General features: G+C 38.5%; 1 protein-coding gene across 1 annotated transcript in view; it reads right to left on the bottom strand.

Annotated features, from left to right (window-relative positions):
- Nucleotides 1-21824, bottom strand: part of WDR70 (WD repeat domain 70) — a 274164-nt gene that overhangs the window by 34887 nt on the left and 217453 nt on the right. The window contains exons 11-13 of the mRNA XM_065905250.1: nt 14207-14306; nt 10745-10829; nt 8523-8661 (exon numbers count right to left, since the gene is read on the bottom strand). Coding sequence (XP_065761322.1) covers nt 8523-8661; nt 10745-10829; nt 14207-14306 — 324 coding nt within the window. The remainder of the gene's footprint in view (nt 1-8522; nt 8662-10744; nt 10830-14206; nt 14307-21824) is intronic.

Below are 21824 nucleotides of genomic sequence, written 5' to 3'. Positions count from 1 at the left end.
CAGGAAATACACAGTGCACACACACGCTTTTTTGCTCCCAGTGAGCAAATGCTCAATAAACCTAGGTTGAGTATACTGTCTTATCATTTGGCAATAGGAGAAGAGACACATTTTACTAAACACAAACATACTGATCAGGACCCATCTAGAATTTACATTGTTTAATCTTCCCAAGAAAGTGAATTTCATTAAGCTGATATTGCTTTATTCAAAATAATACATAATTCAAAGCAACTGCTATTTCCTAGCCAACCAAGCAGACTCATTGCTCTTTAATACAAATCAGATAATGGAAAGCTAGTTTAACCCAAAGTCCATTTTTTCCCATTCCCTTGTGCTTCACATTAAAAAAGGTTTCACTGTATTTTAGAAAGCAGATAAATGCCAAATACAGTCTTTCTTTCATTTTCAGTAGGCATTTGCACTGCCTATGGATCAAGTTCCCTCTGTGTACTATTTTCCTTAAGTTCCTGACTGGGCGAAGAGACCACTTGACTTGTCTATTTCTAGAAAACATTTAAAGAGGTGTGATTCGGCCTGAGCTGGGACTAGTAAAACAGATCATTAATCTATTCCCAGTACAAAACGGAAGAACAGAGGAGTTCTTCAGCTCCTTCAGAGACAAGCGTTCACAGGCACAGCTTCATTAATTCATTAAGTTCGAAGTAAATTCCCAAACTAGCTATACCTGTATTCAAGCATGAGAACAAAGACACATTCCAAAGCCAATTCTAAGGACTCTGTGGAATATCCATTCATTTGAATGGCCTTTCTGCTTTCCTTCACGTGTACAAATAACATGGGGTAACTGCGGTGTGAAGAGTCAGCATGTCCCTTACACTTAATAAGATAAACAGATTCATGAAGGGCCTATTACTTCATGGCCCCATTATATCCATTTATCTCTCTTCAATCTCTTTGGATTTAAGAAAACAATATTCTCTTCTAATAAGAACACAAAAACTTCTATATGAAATGGAAGTGATAATCCTTTGATTTTATATGCTACATGTCATATTATATATTAACACATATAGCAATTTTCTGGACATCAAAATTTACTAATGTAAATGTCATATTTGGTATAGTCTATGGGTAATATGATAAGATATGATAATTTCTCAGTGATCCTTTCTGTATTGTTATACTACTTTTATAATCAGAAAAACTCAAAATAAAAAAAGCTAATTTGGGGTTTCCCTGGTGGCTCAATGGTAAAGAATCTGCCTGCCAATGCATGAGATAAGGATTCGATCCCTGATCTAGAAAGATCCCACATGCCATGGAGCAACTAAGCCCATGGGCCATAGCTACTGAGCTTGTGCTCTAAGAAAGGGAGCTGAAACTACTGAAGGCGGCACCCTAGAGCCTGCGCTCTGCAACAGCGGAAGCCACTGCAATGAGAGGTCCACGCACCCACCGCCAACTAGAGAGTAGCCCCCGCTCCCCACTTGCCAGCAACAAAGATCCAGCACAGCCAAAAATAAATAATGTTATATATAGAAAAGGCTAATCTGATATAGTCCTCATTGCAATGTACATAGGAAGAATGTATGTACATATCAAGAATCAGATCTTACAAGGCAAAGAAAAATAATGTGAACTCAAGTTCTCTTCAGAACTTCACCTAAATTAAAGAAGGAAACACAGCTGGTATTTTTATGGAAATTTTTGTTTTCTTAAAGCAATCTCTTTTTTTACACAATATGGACCTTACCTTCTTATGCAGTAGGCTATCTTTATAAGTCAGATAAATAGGTCTGAAATAAGAAACTTTCCCACCTTTTGGTAAATATATAAACTATTACTTAATTAAGATACTTTTAACAATAATTCTGTATTTTGCAACCATGATAATTAAGCAGTAGAGATTATAGCCTGTAGATAGGTAGGCATTAAGTAAGTGTGTAGAATCCAAATTTCATCTCTCTGAGGAAAAGAAGATTCCAGAGAACAAACAAGGGTAGAAAGAAACAAAACTCTAAGATAATCCCTGTTTTTTTGCCATCTAGTCTCTTCAATGATTAAAAAATGCTCCTAAAGATAATCAAATATTCTTTTAAATAATCACAAATGAATTTTTGTCTTCCTTAAAAGGCCTTTACTATAACCTTTCTTATATAGGTACTAGGATTCTCAATCAACTTTGAAATGTCTAAGGCAGTCTAGTTGAAAATACCAAATCTAATTTCTCTAACCTTCCCTTCTGTTCAGCAGCCAAATGCTAGCTCAGCTGTGCTAGATGCTATAGCTATGTTTTAAAAATAGAGGTTTAGTTTTTCTCTTTCTTTTCCTCACTTTGTTTGCTCAGTGTTCACAGACACTGAGGTTCCTCAAAAAACTCCTTAAGCAAACAAACAAACTAGAAGAAAAGTCAGGATCAAGTGGGAAATTTCTGACTTTTTTCTTCCTTACTTAAGGGAAGGTCTTCTATCTTTTAAATTACTGTCCAAAGTAACTGAGGAAAAGAGGCCCCACTTCAATAATGCCAGCTCAAACCAGCTTTATTTCAATATGCTTGGGTGAAAGAGTGCCAGTGGTAATATGCTAGCATAATTGTATACACCATGTCCCTTGATTTATTTATATGAGGGAAAAAGGAAATTCTATTAGTTATTCTGCAACAAAGTATAGTAGTTTGATGAAAAATTACTAAGCTAATAATAGTTTAAAATGTATTTCAGAGCATTTCCCAAAATACTTGGAATTTTGAAAAGACTTAAAATTTCCTATGTTTCTTCTAAACATAATTACTTAAAAAAAAAATGATAGGTCATCTCAAATTACATTTTATCCATCCCTTTTCTCCAATGCTTTTTCCCCACATAAAATAGAGTGATGAATGCTTTTTACACAATATATAAAAATTCTAGGGTCCCCTCTTACACAAACACAAAAGTGAGCTTATAAACTCAAGATCAAATTATATTCTGGAATTTATCTTAAAAAAGAGGCTAGGCACATTACTCAAATTACAAAGAATTAGATGATAAATGAGGATATGCGTTTTTTTCAACTTGAACAAGCAAAATTACACTACAGAGGAAACATCTAAAAATAATTTCAGCAAAACTGTAAAATGTCTACAACAGCATAGAGTAAAATTAGTAAATATTAGACACGTCATCTGCTAGTTGAAGACCATTGAGATTCTCTACACTGAACAGGAAAAGAAAAATTTTCAAAAAATATGACAATGCAGTATGTAACTAAAACATTTTTTAAAAATTTGTTTCAAAAATAAATATGGAAAATATAATTGCTATTTCTTTTTAAAGATATTTACTGTGAAGATTACAGAACAGTTTTTAGTTATTAGGAAATAAATTATACAGACTGTTAACATTCTCTAACTGAAAACAGTGTTTGGTTCCCTATATACGTTGTGAGCTTGGTATTCCAGCATATAACTATCCAGGGATTTATTTCGGAGAAGGCAATGGCAACCCACTCCAGCACTCTTGCCTGGGAAATCCCATGGACGGCAGAGCCTGGTAGCCTACAGTCCATGGGGTTGCGAAGAGTCGGACATGATTGAGCGACTTGACTTCACTTTCACTTTTCACTTTCATGCACTGGAGAAGGAAATGTCAACCTGCTCCAGTATTCTTGCCTGGAGAATCCCCGGGACTGGAGCCTGGTGGGTTGCCGTCTATGGGGTTGCACAGAGTCAGACACGTGTATTAGCAGCAGGGATTTATTTAGTTTTTAAAAAGATTGTGAGAAAATCACACTTCATTGAAGTAAATGGCTTCAGGACAAACCTAACACAACCACTGCCTGTGCCAGGTCAAAAAAGCAAACAACTAAATGCAGATGTTAAGAATATGAAATGCTGTCTTCTATCTAAATTAAAACTCAAGAGAGTAATAAGTACCTTATTTTACCAGTGTGTGGCATTTCCAAAGAAATGACAATTCTGGTGTTTTTGTTCCTTAATACTTACACTGACATTTCTTACAACAGGGATTTGAGAACCAGGTTTTTATTTTATTAAATTAATTTTTATTGGAATATAGTTGCTTTACAATGTAATGTTACTTTCTGCTGTACAGCAAAGTGAATCAGCTATCTGGACACATTACTCTCTTTTCTGGATTTCCTTCCAATTTCAGTCACCACAGAGTACTGAGTAGAGTTAGAGCTATAGAGCAGGCCATTAGTTATCTATTTTATACATGGTAGTGTTACATTCAAAAAGCAAGAGAGTTCCAGAAAAACATCTATTTCTGCTTTATTGACTATGCCAAAGTCCTTGACTGTGTGGATCACAATAAACTGTGGAAAACTCTGAAAGACATGGGAATACCAGACCACCTGACCTGCCTCTTGAGAAACCTATATGCAGGTCAGGAAGCAACAGTTAGAACTGGACATGGTACAACAGACTGGTTCCAAATAGGAGAAGGAGTACATCAAGGCTGTAGATTGTCACCCTGCTTATTTCACTTATATGCAGAGTACATCATGAGAAACGCTGGGCTGGAAGAAGCACAAGCTGGAATCAAGACTGCCGGGAGAAATATCAATAACCTCAGATATGCAGATGACACCACCTTTATGGCAGAAAGTGAAGAGGAACTAAAAGGCCTCTTGATGAAAGTGAAAGAGGAGAGTGAAAAAGTTGGCTTAAAGCTCAACATTTAGAAAACTAAGATCATGGCATCTGGTCCCATCACTTCAAGGCAAATAGATGGTGAAACAGTGGAAACAGTGTCAGACTTTATTTTTTTGGGCTCCAAAATCACTGCAGATGGTGACTGCAGCCACGAAATTAAAAGACACTTACTCCTTGGAAGGAAAGTTATGACCAAGCTAGATAGCATATTAAAAATCAGAGACATTACTTTCCCAACAAAGGTCTGTCTAGTCAAGGCTATGGTTTTTCCAGTAGTCATGTATGGATGTGAGAGTTGGACCGTGAAGAAAGCTGGGCGCCAAAGAATTGATGCTTTTGAACTGTGGTGTTGGAGAAGACTCTTGAGAGTCCCTTGGACTGCAAGGAGATCCAACCGGTCCATCCTAGAGGAGATCAGTCCTGGGTGTTCATTGGAAGGACTGATGCTGAAGCTGAAACTCCAATACTTTGGCCACCTCATGTGAAGAGTTGACTCATTGGAAAAGACCCTGATGCTGGGAGGGATTGGTGGCAGGAGGAGAAGGGGACAAGAGGATGAGATGGTTGGATGGCATCACCGACTCGATAGACATGAGTTTGAGTAAACTCCGGGAGTTGGTGATGGACAGGGAGGCTTGGCGTGCTGCAGTTCATGGAGTCGGAAAGAGCTGGACACGACTGAGTGACTGAACTGAAATGAACTGAGTGTTACATGTCAATCTCAATTTCCCAATTCATTCCACCCCCTCAACATCATGGTATCCATACCTGGATTTTAATGACAAAAATACAATTAAATAAAAGAGGTGGGTTTTGACCCCTCTAGCAAAGTGTCCAGCCTCTTTATCCATCCCAAAGAACAAATTTGTTAATCTTCTTACATTCCAAGAAGATTTAAAACTTGAGAAAAAAGATCAAAGGGGCAGTTTAAAGTCCCTTTAGCAGATCATTTTACAATATAAACAGAAAACAATGCTGTCTGATGTTAACAACAACAAAAATAATAAACAAACCCAGACAAATCCTAAATCAGTAATTTAAAAGGCCACTTTAATGTGTATGGCTTTGTCCCTATTTGAAGCTCTCTTTTCATCCATCTATTAAAATGGATCTCAAAATCTGTTATCTGACTTTCTGAAGATAATTCAATATATGGTAAATTCTATTTCTTTAATGAACTCACTCTTCTGTTTGTTTCTTTTCACTTGCTCATCCCTGAAACACTCTGGTTTCCCAGGGCTCATCTCCTCTAACCTTTATGTCCTTTCCTGTGATCAAACTAATCATCAACCAACATTTCAACTGTGAACCATAAATACTTCTCCCCAAAACTATGCTTTTTCCCTTCTAAAGCACCAAAGTTATCTACTCATCTGTCTACTGAACATCTCCACCCAGACATCCTAAAGGTACTTTAAATTCAACATACCACTGACAGACTCAGTGTTTTCTTCTAAAACCTTTTTTTAAATCATAGGGAACATTGATCCAGTCTCCTAAATTATACACATACAAATAAATACTATATCTTGGAAATCTCACCTTCATACTTCAATAAAAATTAACTTCTAAAACCTGGTTCTGAATGTGTTATTCCTTTGCTTTAAAAAAAAAAAAGGCCATAAGATAAAGTCACTTTCTTATTATGATATGCTGCTGCTGCTGCTAAGTCACTTCAGTCGTGTCTGACTTTGCAGGACCCCATAGATGGCAGCCCGCCAGGCTCCCCGGTCCCTGGGATTCTCCAGGCAAGAACACTGGAGTGGGTTGCCATTTCCTTCTCCAATGTGTGAAAGTGAAAAGTGAAAGTGAAGTCGCTCAGTCGTGTCCGACTCTTAGCGACCCCATGGACAGAAGCCTACCAGGCTGCTCTGTCCATGGGATTTTCCAGGCAAAAGAGTACTGGAGTGGGGTGATATTGCCTTCTCTGTATCATGGTATACAAGGTCAGTTTACCTTTCCATCTCCAGATACTTCTCTCCTGCCTTACTCCTCAGATACACCTGTGCTCTATAACATCCATTACTCACACTTCCCAAGTATACCATTCATTCATTCAATAAACAAGCGCCATCTATGTGCTAGGCACTGTTCTAAGCACTGGGGGTATTGCAGTGAACAAAACAAACTTTCTGCCCTCATGGGCTTACATCCTAGTGGAACTAGACATATAAAAAACAAATATATAATAGGTGAAGTGGCGGTAAGTGCTATGGAGAAAGAGATCTAGCTAGAAAAGCAGTTCAGAGCAACATAACAAACAGCATGATCTGTACACTTAAGACATCCAATCCACATGTCTTTAAAAACAATCATACTTCTATAGCCCTTAATTTATTTACATTTACATTTACATTTTATTTTAAAAATATAACCCCATGAATACTATTGAGAGGCACAGTCATTAGCAGCCATTAAAAAAATAAACATCTTACTTCTGGAGTGACCAATCATAATAATTTAATTTTTTGAGATTAAAGTTGAAGACTTAATTAAGTTAAGACTTAATTCAAGTCCAGGTTTGATGCATGAGACAAGGCACTCAGGGCCAGTGCACTGGGATGACCCTGAAGGATGGGATGGGGAGAGAGGTGGGAGGGGGGTTCAGGATGGGGGACACGTACACCCATGGCTGATTCATGTCAATGTATGGCAAAAACCACTATGATATTGTAAAGTAATTAGCCTCCAATTAAAATAAATAAATAAATTTTTTTAAAAAAGAGTGCTTTTCTTTGATTCCAGTGTTTCAGTTGGCTTCTGGATGCACCCCAACAAAGTATTATTTTGTGCTGGCACATTTCAAATTATGTCATGAGATTAGAATCTATAAAACTTAGACTCTCATCTAGAATTAGTCTCATCATCAGTTCACTGTCTAACTAACTACACTAGGTTTCAAATTTAGGGCCTACAATTTAAGACTCCATAGTAATACTAGAATATTACAGACAGGAACTTTTTGCTGGTGATTTAAAAACAGTGGTCCAACGGTCCGATTCATGTAGGTACATGGTATGTCTCAACTGTTTACAACGAGCTGAAACAACAGGAGAAACCTACAGAAGAGCAATACTTAAAACAAAGGATATTACGAAAGGATCTGACAGTGAGCCAAAGAAAATCTGCATAGATGTTAATTGGCCTGTTTTGTACTCAAAATATAACAATGATTTGCCTTCCCATCTAAATAATAATACATACTTTAAAAGACTTTAAAGGAGCTCAGATTTTCCTCTGGGAATCTTCACTATTATTGTATTACATACGGCTCCAGTCTCTAGATATCAATGAATGAATGAATGCCTGCATGCTCACATGCTGGTGTTTTACTACTTACATACATATGTAAAAAAAACTTAAGGGGGTGGGGATTTGGGAGTTAAATCTGAAATGCTTTAAACTTCTAATAACTAAATAGAAATTAAACTCAGTGGAAGCTGCACCTTACCTCAATGACAACTCTGACAAGGAAAATTCTGTCAAAGATTTCAAATAATGATACGCTTCATCACCTTCTGAGGGTGTAACTTTTCACTCTGTCCACAACCCCTGAATCCTTACAAACACGCACACTGTGGGAAGCTTCTTTCTGTATGCTAAATGATGATCTGCCTCTCCTCTCCTGAAATTGGTTGGCAGAGAAGGTAAACACCCCAGGCCCAGCTGAAATTCTGACTACCGTGTGCACCCATAGGAAATACTGGGTCAGGAGAGTGGAAAGTGTAGGCAAGCCACTCTGCAATGTACTTACTAATAATTTCTGTGCTGGAGGAAAAAAAGCAGCTACCACTGCACTGTAAGGGCAAGAGCTTATGTTCTGTTTCAAAACCAAAAGCAAAGATGGCTAATAAGAGGCAAGCTTCACTTTCTTCTCAAGGCTGGGAGAAAAGAAAGTACATACCGCATCTGTGATGTCTATTTCATACACCCTTTGGAAAGTCCTGCGCTCGAAGAAGACAAGTTTGCCGCTGCCACATCCTCTTTGGACAGATGTCCCCGTGACCACGAGTTTATCATCTGGGCTGAAACAGCAGTCAGTCCTGCAGACAACATGAGTTCATAAGGTGAGGCTTCTGATCCCACAACAAAGGAGCAGCAATGAGCAAGTTAAATAAAACATAAACAGCACCACTGTAACAAGAGACAACTCTTACACAGGGTGTATAATACATCAGGCGCTTACATTAATATCCCCATTTTACTGAAGAGGAGACTGAGGCGGAAAGAAGTTAAATGAATCTTGTCCAAGATCACAAAAGTAAGTGGTGCAGCTGGGGTTCAAATTTAGTCTGATTCCAGAATCTGTGCTCTAATTTCTAAATATTATAATATCTTTTACTGTAAATAGAGTGTGGGAAAAAACTCAATATTGACATAGATCCTGTCTATACAAATAGACAGTGTATAACTAATGTCTAAGTGGTAATGATTTTGACCAGTTTGAGAACTATTTTCATCAGCACTACCTCTCAGATAATTTGAGTTTTGTCAAGTCAAGCACCAAGCAATGAGGAGCAGCCTGCACCGCTGGAACCTAACTGATGGCTATGATTCAACGGCTCTTGAGGATGAGAGGTCCGGCCATCTGACTGTGAATAACCTAAGACATGAGCCAAAGACATTATGCAGTTAGAATTACTTGTAGCAGGCACTCGGCTCAAAACATTCATATTGGCCATAAATTCACATTTGTTTGTCCATCTGTTTAACAGATAAACATCATGGGCCACAGGCCATGCTGGAGTTAGTGCTCTGATATTATATAGCTTCCTCCATTTGCTGCTTCCATTACCATTGTGCTCTCCTTCCTGGTCATCATTTAATACAGATGTGAAATTTTATTTCAACCAAAATAGAAAATTTTGCTTAGGCACCAACTGTGGGACTTAGACATCAAATCCCAACCTCAGCTGCTTGCAGAAAAATCTTTAAAGCTTCAGTTAGCAGAATGGAGATTACAGTGTTCACCAGCCAGAGCAAGACGGTCTGAACAAGTGAAGGTTACCAAATTATTGATTGGAATGATGATAAGAAAAATTGAGGAAATAATACATAAAGGTTCAGTAACTATGAAAAATTGCTTTTATGGTTGTTGTTGTTCAGTCACTAAGTCATGTCTGGTTGTTTGATATTCCATGGCCTGCAGCACGCTAGGCTTCTCTGTCCTTCACTATCTCCCAGAGTTTGCTCAGACTCATGTCCATCGAGTTGGTGATGCTATACAACCATCTCGTCCTCTGTCACCCACTTCTCCTCTTGCCCTCAATCTTTCCCAGCATCAGGGTCTTTTCCAATGAATCAGCTCTTCACATCAGGTGGTCAAAATACTGGAGCTTCATCTTCAGCATCAGTCTTTCTAATGAATACTCAGGGTTGATTTTCTTTAGGATTGACTGGCTTGATCTCCTTGCAGTCCAAGGGACTCTCAAGAATCTTCTCCAGCACCACAGTGCAAAAGCATCAATTCTTTGGTGCTCAGCCTTCTTTATGGTCCAACTCTCACATCCATATACGACTAGTGGAAAAACCACAGCTTTGACTAGATGGACCTTTGTCAGCAAAAGGATGTCTCCACTTTTTATTATGCTGTCTATATCTGTCATAGTTTTTCTTCCAAGGAGCAAGCAACTCTTAATTTCATGGCTGCAGGCATTGTCTGCAGTGATTTTGGAGCCTAAGAAAATAAAATCTGTCACTATTTCCACTTTTTCCCCATCTATGAAGTGATGGGATCAGATGCCATGATTTTAGTTTTTTGAATGTTTAATGTTATGAGGATTCAAATTTTAAAATAAAGACAGGCCTACTCTGTCATCTATTAAAAGAACAATCCTTGAAAATGTTTTCACTATCCCAAGACCCTATGTGTGCATACAATGTATATATTCACACACACAAACACATGAACATACATCATTTCAACTTCAAAAATAAAATCTTAAATTCTGAAGAATGTACAAAATGAAAGGAAAAATAAAATGCACCTTTCAAAAAACCTATTTCAATCATTCTCTAGTCCCTTTTCTAGATGATCTAAGACATATACCATAAGTTAACATGAAGATGAAGAAGTTACTTTACAATTCTCCTGGGCTTATCAAATATTAAAAAGATGCTACTTACATTGGGAACATTGTGGGAAGACCCGAGGCAGAAAAGAGTGGCTTATTAAACTGTCGGATGTCCCATAATTTTAATGTATCATCACCTGATAGAGGAATGAGAAGAAAAAAAGAGACAGAAAATAAAATTTGCCCAAAAAAAAGAACAAGTTCCATGTTTAGAATTTGCTAAACTTAGTATATAACTTTAAGCATAGGACAGGTGAGAGGAGGTGGGGGAGGGAGGGAGGGAGAGAGAAAGGAAAGAGGCAGGAGGGAAGGAAGAAGGAAGGGGATGCATATAACATGTTTTACTGTTTAACTGGGGAGCCTGAGAGCAGGAGTTGTAAGAACAGTAGAAAGGTACAGGATAATGAACTAGCCTCCTAGAAATTACTTTCCAGATTGATGTAGCATCTGTAGGCTAGGAGGAACCCTGGAGAATCTTCTCTAAAGAGTGACTGTCTGTGAAGCAGATGGTAGTTTCCCTGTGGTGTATTTGTGCAAAACTTGACTTCTTAAGAAGATATTAATTTAACAACTATCAGGACTGAAAATAGTGCAATTCACAACAGATTCTTTTTCCCACTTGTGTGTGGGTAAAACTATCCATTAACATTAATGAGGGTGAGCCATGTGATTCCATTCCCTGCAGGGTAACTCGATCTGTGCCTCTCATTCTTCACTTTGCTGGGGAGTACAGCTTTTCCAAGCCATTTAAAGTATAATGAATATTCTTTAAAGAATCACTTTTGAAATATTTCTATAAGGCTACTAACTAATTCCTGTCCATAATGAAAGCCAGAACTCTTATAGGTAATACATTTGCTATTCTTGCTCCCCAGTGTCCACAGCTGAGACCTGCCTCAATCCCTGGGGTCCAATAAGGAATTAGTATCAGATGCAAGTGAGGTGAGCGGAGAGGTCAATAAAAATCCTCATTCTTTCTCCTTCGATCCTGCCTCTGAAATCCAACTTTTGGCAGGTGCACTAATCCACAACTGGCTAGATAAGCACAACGTGCTTATACTGGAAGAAATTGGTAACATCCACGTTTTTGCTTTCAGCCTCTTTAAAAAAGGTTATCCATCCTCACAATCCTCAAAAAAACAGAAAACATTAATCTGTATTAAACAGTTTAGCTAGCCTGGCAGGTTCTGCAGCTAGCAGGAGCATCTCACAACACCCTGGGGACTCTGCCGAACAGAGAAACGTCCATCTGGCATATTCTATACATCCAGGAAAGAAAATGATGGACTACAGCAGATATGTTCTGCTGATGACTTGTTACCCAATAGCTAGTATAGGGTGGAAGGGGAAAGGAAAAATTATCACTAAAATGTCTTTGACTGAAATGGAATTAATCTCATACTTATAAGGCAGTAATAGCCAACTAGTAGGGCTGACCTATTTCAAACTCTACAGGAAGAATATTTAAAGTATGCTCCTCTCTTATTCCCTTTGTCTCTCCCCACTCTACCAGGGAGATATGGATGTACCACTCTAGAGATGGAAGAATGAGTTACTGTGAAAATTTTCAAGTAGTGCACTTACCATTTTAAAAACCTTCCTGGAGATTCAGATATACTCTTGGGCTAAAAATCACTGCTTGTAAGTAAAGAATATAGCGTGTGCATATGTGCTAAGCTACTTCAGTCATGTCTGACTCTTTGTGACCCTATGGACCATAGTCCCCCAGGCTTCCTATCCATGGAATTCTCTAGGCAAGAATACTGGAGTGGGTTGCCATGCCCTCCTCCAGGGGATCTTCCTGACCCAGGGATTGAACCTGCGTCACTTATGACTCCTGCTCTGGCAGGTGGGTTCTCTACCACTAATGCCACCTGGGAAACCCACAAAGAATAGAGTATATAGTATTAATTAAGAGTCATCTGAGGAATCAGATAGCAGGTTAGACAACAAGATCATACTGTATAGCACAGGGAACTCTGCTGAATGTTATGTGGCAGCCTGGATGGGAGGGGAGTTTGGGGGGAAATGGATATATGTATACGTATGGTTGAGTCCCCTTGTTATCCACCTGAAACTATTAACAACATTGCTAGTCGGTTATATTCCAATACAAAGTAAAAAGTTTTTTAAAACAAAACAAAAAATAGGTTAGAACTGCCAAACCAAAATATATATATTTTTATGCATATCCATTTTACCATGTATACCATAAATAGAAAATACATGTACATGTGCTCTGATTTTTAAAATTACATGAGGGTAAAATATATAAGGCTTCCTGGGAAGAAAGAATTGGAATGGACTCCCCAAGGGTAAAGGAACACGGACCAGTTAAACTAAGTGGAAAGCCGTGCTACGTCTGTCTTCCTTGCTTTCACTAAACCCTATCAGTTCAGTTCAGTTGCTCAGTCATGTCCAAACCTTTGCAACCTTATGGACAGCAGCACGCCAGGCCTCCCTGTCCATCACCAACCTCCAGAGTTTACTCAAATTCATGTTCATTGAGTCGGTGATGCCATCCAACCATCTCATCCTCTGCCGTCCCCTTCTCCTCCCGCCTTTAATCTTTCCCAGCACCAGGGCCTTTTCTTCTTTCAGGAAAGGAACTCTGTTGTGAGGTCCACAGTTTATAGCAAGCACCTAGTACAATGCTTAGCTCAGAGTGGTGACTCAACATACAGAAGTTATGTGAAAATGAAAGATGTGAATAAACTATGTGAGAGAATAAATATAACATTGCTAGATTCATTTGGTCTATGGAATAAAGACTAAATCCTTTATGTGATATTTAAGGCCATCTATAACATGGCTCCAACCTACTGAAGCCTGATTCTCTCCTCTCCCCAAAAATAGGCCTACTAGAAGAGTCTCAGGCACACCCCACACTTCCCCCTAACACTTTGTTCATAAGCTATCTTTACTATTCTCTTATTTCCTTGTATACCACTTATTCATTTGAGAAAGATTTAGTAAAAAGTTAGAAACAACCTACATTCAACCATATAAGTGTGGATAAGTAAACTTGTCAATACAATACGATCAAGGTGGATTACATAACTATTTAGAAAATAACATCCAGATATACAACTTTTATTAACTAAATTGAGTTAGTGTTTAAACTGAAAAAAAATCAATGGTCGGCAAATAGAAGAGTTTGAAATATCAGACCCAGAACTATAAAATAATATAGAAAGAATATAGAATATCATCTACAAAATTCCATAATGTCAGAGGTCATCCTCGGAGGTTCCAAACACTGATGACATTTGGAGGTAAAATTGAAACTTGGGCAAAAAAGTACATATTTTCTAAATTTTACCTGGTAATTTCCAATAAAATAATATTGCCATGCTGAAAATGCATTGTAATGAAAAAAACTAGACTGGCAAAGGCCATTAACAAAAGCACAGCTAGCTTTACTAAGTGCTAAGATATTAGTGTGATCTTTGTTAGCGCTAAATATGATCATTTTATATATAGAAATGTATCAAGAAGAAAGCTTTTAACCTACCTCCACGAGAAGCAAGGACAGTACCATCATAGGAAAAAGTCACGCAAGAAGTATCTGTGCCTGGGTCATGAGCTTGTTTATAGTGGAATTTCGGATGAACCTGTTTGCAAAGACAAGCAAAGTGCTAACTTGTCATCTGAATCCCAATCAGAACAGGTTTGTGGCAAGAATATTTTATTTTATCATCCAGAAAATGACACATAATAGCTATAATTTCATCTGAATATAGGTTCTTTTTAATCCTGGAAAAATTCAAAGGGCTTTAAAAACATCCATTTGTTTTAATAAGAGAAAGGAAGAGACAAGGTTAAAGTTCTGGTAGGAGGTATTTTTCAGACTGCCTCAGCAAGCTCTGAGCAACACAAGATTAGCCCCACACTTAGTTCTTCTTCTTATACTTATAAAGTTTTAGGGGCCTATACCTATAAAGTTTTAGGGACCAGTTATCTGAATGAATAAATATAAATAAAAATTACTAATGAATATTTTATTAACTCAAAAAATATCATCGTATTCCTAGTATATGTCGGGCACCGTGCACACGGTTATAAGTCTTGAAGCATCTTTAGTACACATGTAGGATAAGGCTGTGGATAATGATGACAGCTAACCTTACTCAATGCTTACTACATCCTAGGCACTATATCCTTCACTATCTTTTGCCTATGGTGTTCTCAATTACTCTACAAGATTACCTTCATTTTACAGATTAGAAAACTAAGCAAAGAGAATTAAGTACCTTAAGTACCTGTACCTAATGGAAGTTCTTGACTTAAATTCTTACTTATGACCTTACTAATACTGCTAACTATATTATTTATATATCACCTCTTTTACAAAACTGTTATTTCTTGTATCACCAAATGTGTGACTGGGCCTCTGGCAAAAATAACGATGATTAAGCGACTTGAAGCATTTAGTCAGATGTGTAGTTCTATATGAGATCAATGATTGTAATAATGTAACTCTAGATATAGGAAGAAGAAAGAAGAAGAAATATTTTTCCTGGACTATAAAAGACTAGTAAGACATGTAGGTGACCCAGTGACTTGGCTACTGTTAGCAGCTTACTAGGTGGTGCAGTGCTATGGAATCTGCCTGCCAGTGCAGGAGATGCAAGAGACGGGTTCAATCTTGCATGCAAGTGATGGGTTTGATCACCGGGTCAGGAAGATCTCCTGGAGTAGGAAATGACAACCCACTCCAGTATTCTTGCCTGGGAAATCCTCTGGACACAAGAGCCTGACAAGTTACAGTCCATCGGGTTGCAAAGAGTCGGACACAACTGAAGCGACTGAATATGCACATATAATATACCAATCAGGTGGGATACAGAACATTAAAAAGTACAGAACCCATAGTAGTCATATCACATAAACTTCAGCATGAACCCAAGAGCAAGCAGGCAGTTTCATTTTGACTGAGATTTTTATATCAAATATGCTCTTCAATTATTAACTTCACTTTGTTCAGTCACTAAGTATGCCCAACTAGGTGACACCATGGACTCCAGCATGCCAGGCTTCCCTGTCCTCCACTATCTCCCAAAGTTTGCTCAAGTTCATGTCCATTGAGTCAGTGATGCTATCTAAACATCTCAACCTCTGCCACCTTGTTTACTGTGGAATTTAGGATGAACCTGTTTGCAAAGACAAGCAAACTGTTAACATCTCATCTGAATCCAGACAAGAACAGTTGTAGCAGGAATATTGTATTTCATCATACAGAAATAATATATAACAGCTATATGTAAATCTTAATTTCACCTGAAGATAGTTTTTTTTATTCTGGGAAAAATTTCAAAAGGCTTTTGAAACATCCATTTACTTCACTTTAACCAATAAAAAAAGTTTTATTCCATGAAATAAAAACTGGATAACCAGAGGAGATCTTAAATTTGCATAAAACATCAATATATGGACAATCTGCAATGAAAAATACTCCCATATTTTGAAAACAAAGTCAACATGATTGAAAAACACTTCTGGCATAATATGGGAAATCTAAAACTACAACTTCTCTTTAACACCTTTTATAATCATCACAGGCAAAATACATCATTCTTTAAGGAAGTTGAGATTGTTAGCTCCTTTATAAAGGCTTCCTATTCTTAGAAGTGCCTTATGTTAGACCTGGAGAACATCAAGTTTCAAATACTCACAGAGATGGGAAATGCAAACACAAAAACCTAGTTTTAAAGGCCCTCTCTGAGATCACACGGTACAAACTTCCAACTGGCAAAGTCACCCTTTCTGAGCAGATGGCCACAGAGCCCCCAGCAGTGAGGAACTCATTACAACACAAGCAACATCAGTGCATTTGTCTGGGTGGCTCTAATTGTAACACCTTTCTTAAACTGGGTCCAAGACTCCCTTCCTTCTAACATCTCCTTGTGAGTCCTGGTCCTGCCTTCTTTGGCTATGCTAATCCTAGTTTTTCCTCTCTAACAGAGACTGTCAAATTCTCAAAGAAAAATAGGATGCCTTCCTCAAAGTCTTAAATATACCATTTTCTGTAATTTCTAAATAATCCAAATACTCTATGGTGGTAACCACAGAGTAAACCATGTAAACCATAAGTTTACATCCAGCAGATTCCAATAACTTTCTATTGCTCTAGTATATATCTATCAATGCAAGAGGAAAGACAGCCCTCAAAAGCATCAAAACATGCTTTGTAATTAATAAATGCAGTGGAATAAACTATCTTAAATTAGAGAATTTAAATAAATTGCTAGGCTGAAAACTGGGGAAAATTCAGTAGAAAGAAAACTGGTCCTAAAGCCAAGTCAACCTGACCTAAAATTTCAGCTTACTACATTCTAGTTTGACCGTGGTCAACAGGCTTAATATTTCTGTTTCATATTAAATAGTTTATTAATCTTGCAAATAACATGCCCTACACGTCTTCCCACTCTTACTCTTTTCCTCCAACTCCCAAAGAGACTGAGTTGCATTTAGCCTACTATCTCCCTGCCTTGTGTACACAGCATACATTTATTCAGTCTGTAGTGGGCACCTCCTCTCAGAAAGTTGCTGAAATGCAACTGTGCTACCAAAAATCAAACTCTGAGAGCAAGATAAGACAAATGTTAGGCTACCTAACAAACTAGGTGTACTAACATTTAACTGTCCTCTTAAATCTACTCCTAGGTCCCCCTAAATAGATAGGGGATTCAACAGATTCACTGAGAATCTATTTTTAAGCTTAGTTATAATCAAGCTTAAAAATAGCTGGAGTGCGAAGTCAAGTGGGCCTTAGGAAGCATCACCACGAACAAAGCTAGTGGAGGTGATAGAATTCCAGTTGAGCTATTTCAAATTCTAAAAGAGGATGCTGTTAAAGTGCTGCACTCAATATGCCAGCGAATTTGGAAAACTCAGTAGTGATCACAGGACTAGAAAAGGTCAGTTTTCATTCCAATCCCAAAGAAAGGCAACGCCAAAGAATTTTCAAACTACTGCACAATTGCACGCATCTCACACATTAACAAAGTAATGCTCAAAGTCCTCCAAGCTAGGCTTCAACAGCACATGAACCGAGAACTTCCAGATGTTCAAGCTGGATTTAGAAAAGGCAGAAGAACCAGAGATCAAGTTGCCAACATCCACTGGAACATAGAAAAAGCAAGAGAATTCCAAAAGAACATGTACTTCTGCTTTATTGACTATGCTAAAGCCTTTGACTATGTGGATCACAACAAACCTGAAAATTCTTCAAGAGATGAGAATACCAGACCACCTTACCTGCCTCCTGTGAAATGTGTATGCAGGCCAGGAAGCAACAGTTAGAACCTGACATGGAACAACGGACTGGTTCAAATTGGGAAAGGAGTACGTCAAGGCTATATATTGTCACCCTGCTTATTTAACTAATATGCAGAGTACATCATGCAAAATGCTGGGCTGGATGAAGCACAAGCTAGAATCAAGACTGCCAGGAGAAATATCAATAACCTCAGATAGGCAGATGACACCACCCTTATGGCAGAAAGCAAATAGGAACTAAAGAACCTCTTGATGAAAGTGAAAGAGGAGATTGAAAAAGCTGGCTTAAAACTCAGCATTCAAAAAACTAAGAAGATCATGGCATCTGGTCCCATCCCTTCATGGCAAATAAATGGGGAAACAGTGATAGAATTTATTTTCTTGGGCTCCAAAATCACTGCAGATAGTGACTGCAGCCATGAAATTAAAAAAACGCTTGCTCCTTGGAAGAAAAGCTATGGCCAACCTAGATAGCATAAAAAAAGCAGAGACATTACTTTGCCGACAAAGGTCCATCTAGTCAAAGCTCTGGTTTTTCCAGTAGTCATGTATGGAAGTGAGAGTTAGACCATAAAGAAAGTTGAACGCTGAAGAATTGATGCTTTTGAACTGTGGTGTTGGAGGAGGCTCTTGAGAGTCCCCTGGACTACAAGGAGATCAAACCAGTCAATCCTAAAGGATATCAGTCCTGAATATTCACTGGAAGGATTAATGCTGAAGCTCCAAAACTTTGGCCACCTGATGTGAAGAACTGACTCATTTGAAAAGACCCTGCTGCTGGGAAAGACTGAAGATGGGAAGAGATGGGGACAACAGAGGATGAGATGGTTGGATGGCATCACTGACGCGACGGACATGAGTTTCAGTAGGCTCTGGGAGCTGGTGATGGACGGGGAAGCCTGGCGTGCTGCAGTTCATGGGGTCGCAAAGAGTTGGACACAACTGAGCAACTGAACTGAACTGAACTGAAGCAAAGGTACCACATATCTTGTATCATCTGTCGACCTAGCATCTCATTAGTGTTTCTTCCATAAATAACAATGTGATAACCTACCTTCCAGAAGGAGAGCTGCAATTAAAAAATTCTGGGAAATAAGAGCTGTACTATTATAATACAAAATAAAGCAGCTTCTATCTGTAGGGTTCTAGAAAATTTCATTAATTCTTAGAGGTGATAAAGACCTAAAATGAGAAAGTCTTTTTGAAATGTCTAGCCTAGTGCCTGCATATGACAGTCAGTCAATTTAACATGTGCTCCTACTTCTTAATTTCTGAGCACCAAAGCCTAGTACATGAACTCCTTGATCAAGGATAAAAAAACAATTGCAATAGAGTCAGGAAGGCAAAGTGGTTAGTCCCACAGTCTGGTGTCAGACGACTCAAGTATGAACTCTAGCTCTACCACTTATTAGCTATCTAACAGTCTGGAAAAAGGAGGATCAATAACACTACCTACCCCATAGGGTTATTGTAAAGATAAAATGAGAAAGTTCAGGTCAAGTCCTTAGAAAGGAGACTAACAATCAATAAGTTCTGGCTAATAATAATGGTATTGGGAACCTGCTGTGTTCCAAGCACTGTGCTAGGTGCATGAAATAGACTATTTTTATTCCTCATGCAAATCTTGCAAAGTAGGTACATTTTTCATTTCATAGATAAGGGAATAGATTCAGAGAGGATTAGTAATCATTCTAGGCTTAAGGTTAGTGGCAGGACTCAGGCCACCTTGGCTGAATTTCAAAATCGTATCTCTTTACCTTGAAATTGCTTGATAAAGAAAAACTGTGAAAATATGTTGTATCGCCTTTAAAACAGAGTTTAAAAGCAGTCAGCAGCCTTTCTCAAGAGCTCAATTTTGTGCTCAGAAACATTTCTTCTGCCCCTTAAATCAAATGAAGAATAAAATCTTTTTTTAAGTAAAAAAAAAGAAAAGACCTGAGGAAAGACTGGGAAAGACTGAGGGCAGGAGGTGAAGGGGATGACAGAGGATGAGATGGTTTGATGGCATCACCAACTGTATCACTGACTTGGTGGACATGAGTTTGAGCAAGCTCCAGGAGTTGGTGATGGACAGGGAAGCCTGGCATGCTACAGTTCATGGGGTTGCAAAGAGTCAGACACAACTGAGTGACTGAGCTGATAATCAAGCAATTCCAATCAATTCTATATTTTCAATCTCATGTTAGGGTTACTTGTTATACCAGTATTAAAAATGTTCCAGGATTCTTTTAAATGCCAAGAGTAAACAACAGAATAAATATAGATCGGTGTATGCATGCATGTGTGCTTAGCTGCTCAGTCATGTCCGACTCTCTCAACCTCATCGACTGTAGCCCAACAGGCTCCTCTGTCCATGGGATTCTCCAGACAAGAATACTAGAGTGGGCAGCCAGCCATTCCCTTCTCCAGGGGTTCTTCCCCACCCAGGGACCGAACTCAGTTTTCCTGCATTGCATGCAGATTCTTTACCCTCTGAGCCACAAGGGAACCCCCAAATGCAGGCACAGACTGAATATAATTTCCTCCTGTTTCTCTTGACTTTTGAGATATATAATAAGGATTATGAGAATAATGTATACAAAAGTATAGGAACTGTCATATAAAGGTACTTTTCAGTTCCCTATTCTCATTAAGTCTTCATTTCAATCAGAGAAAATTAGACAATAAAACCTCCCCCAAAGATTCTGCAATAGTCTAATTAATATACTGTATGAACATGGCATTCCTAGGGTAGAAGAGATGGGCAGACAACAAAGGTACTGCTTAATATCTACAATCAAAAAAAGACAGAAATAGAGAAGCAGGAGGCTGAAGATGGTCATTTCAATTAAAAAAATCATGATCTCTTGCTCTATTACCATATCTGAACCTATTTTCAGATCAGAAACCAACTGACTATAGAGGTAGCCAGATTCCTAAGACAGTGCTCCTCAGTGGGGCAGTAATTCTCGTCCTTCCAAAAAGGGACTGTTGACTATAGACTGAATAAAGTAATAGTCCCAACTGTAGCCACCATGCTAACTGGGCTATCAGTATAGCTAGAGCAGATTAATAAAGCCTTGGGTTGACTTGGGCTCAAGGAGTTCCCATTGTCCTGGCCAAAGTTTTCTAAGATCTACACTGCAGTCTGAGATTCTTCTCAGCCAGCCCTCCTTCATTGCTTCCCTCTTTCCTTCACAGGAGTCAGATCTGCATCACCACCTGATACTCTCCAGCTCCCCATACACTTTTCCCTTACAGGAGATTTGGCAACAAATCTTTTACACATCTAATGCTGCCTTAACATTTGCTTCTCTGAGAACCCTATCTAACAGAGGACATTAGCAAACAAGACACAAGCGGAGACATAAAGGCATATATGTGAGGACTTGCTTTCTTGCTGCTTTTGGAACCCAGCCACCTTGTGAAAAATTGCAAGATGCTTTCTGGATGACCAGGGACACGTGTCCAGTCATCCCCACAGCACCAGCGGACAGCTAGCCAATAACTGGATATGAGGGTGAGGCCAGTCTAGAATACCCAGCCTTGACGGAGCGGTTAGTTAAGTGCAGATGCAATAGAGAAGCCAAGCCAGTTCAGACCAGAAGATCTGCCCCCGACCCAGAGAACTGTGAGAAATAATGAATGCTTATTGTTTTAAGCTACTAAGTTCTAGGGGAGTTTGTTATGCAGCAAAAGCTAACTAATGCAACACATGAAGGATGTGAACAAGGCAGAGCAGACAGTAAGCATTATACGCGTCTATCATTATTATGAGTCAGGTGATTCTATAGGAGCATTAATAAAGTTTTAAGAAGGTTAATTCTTGCTTCCCTGCCTTAGCACTCTACCAGATAATGTTCATCATAAAC

This window comes from Muntiacus reevesi, chromosome 14 (genome assembly GCF_963930625.1).
Source record: "Muntiacus reevesi chromosome 14, mMunRee1.1, whole genome shotgun sequence".
In the NCBI taxonomy this organism is placed as follows: domain Eukaryota; kingdom Metazoa; phylum Chordata; class Mammalia; order Artiodactyla; family Cervidae; genus Muntiacus; species Muntiacus reevesi.
This window is presented reverse-complemented; position numbering and strand designations above follow the sequence as displayed.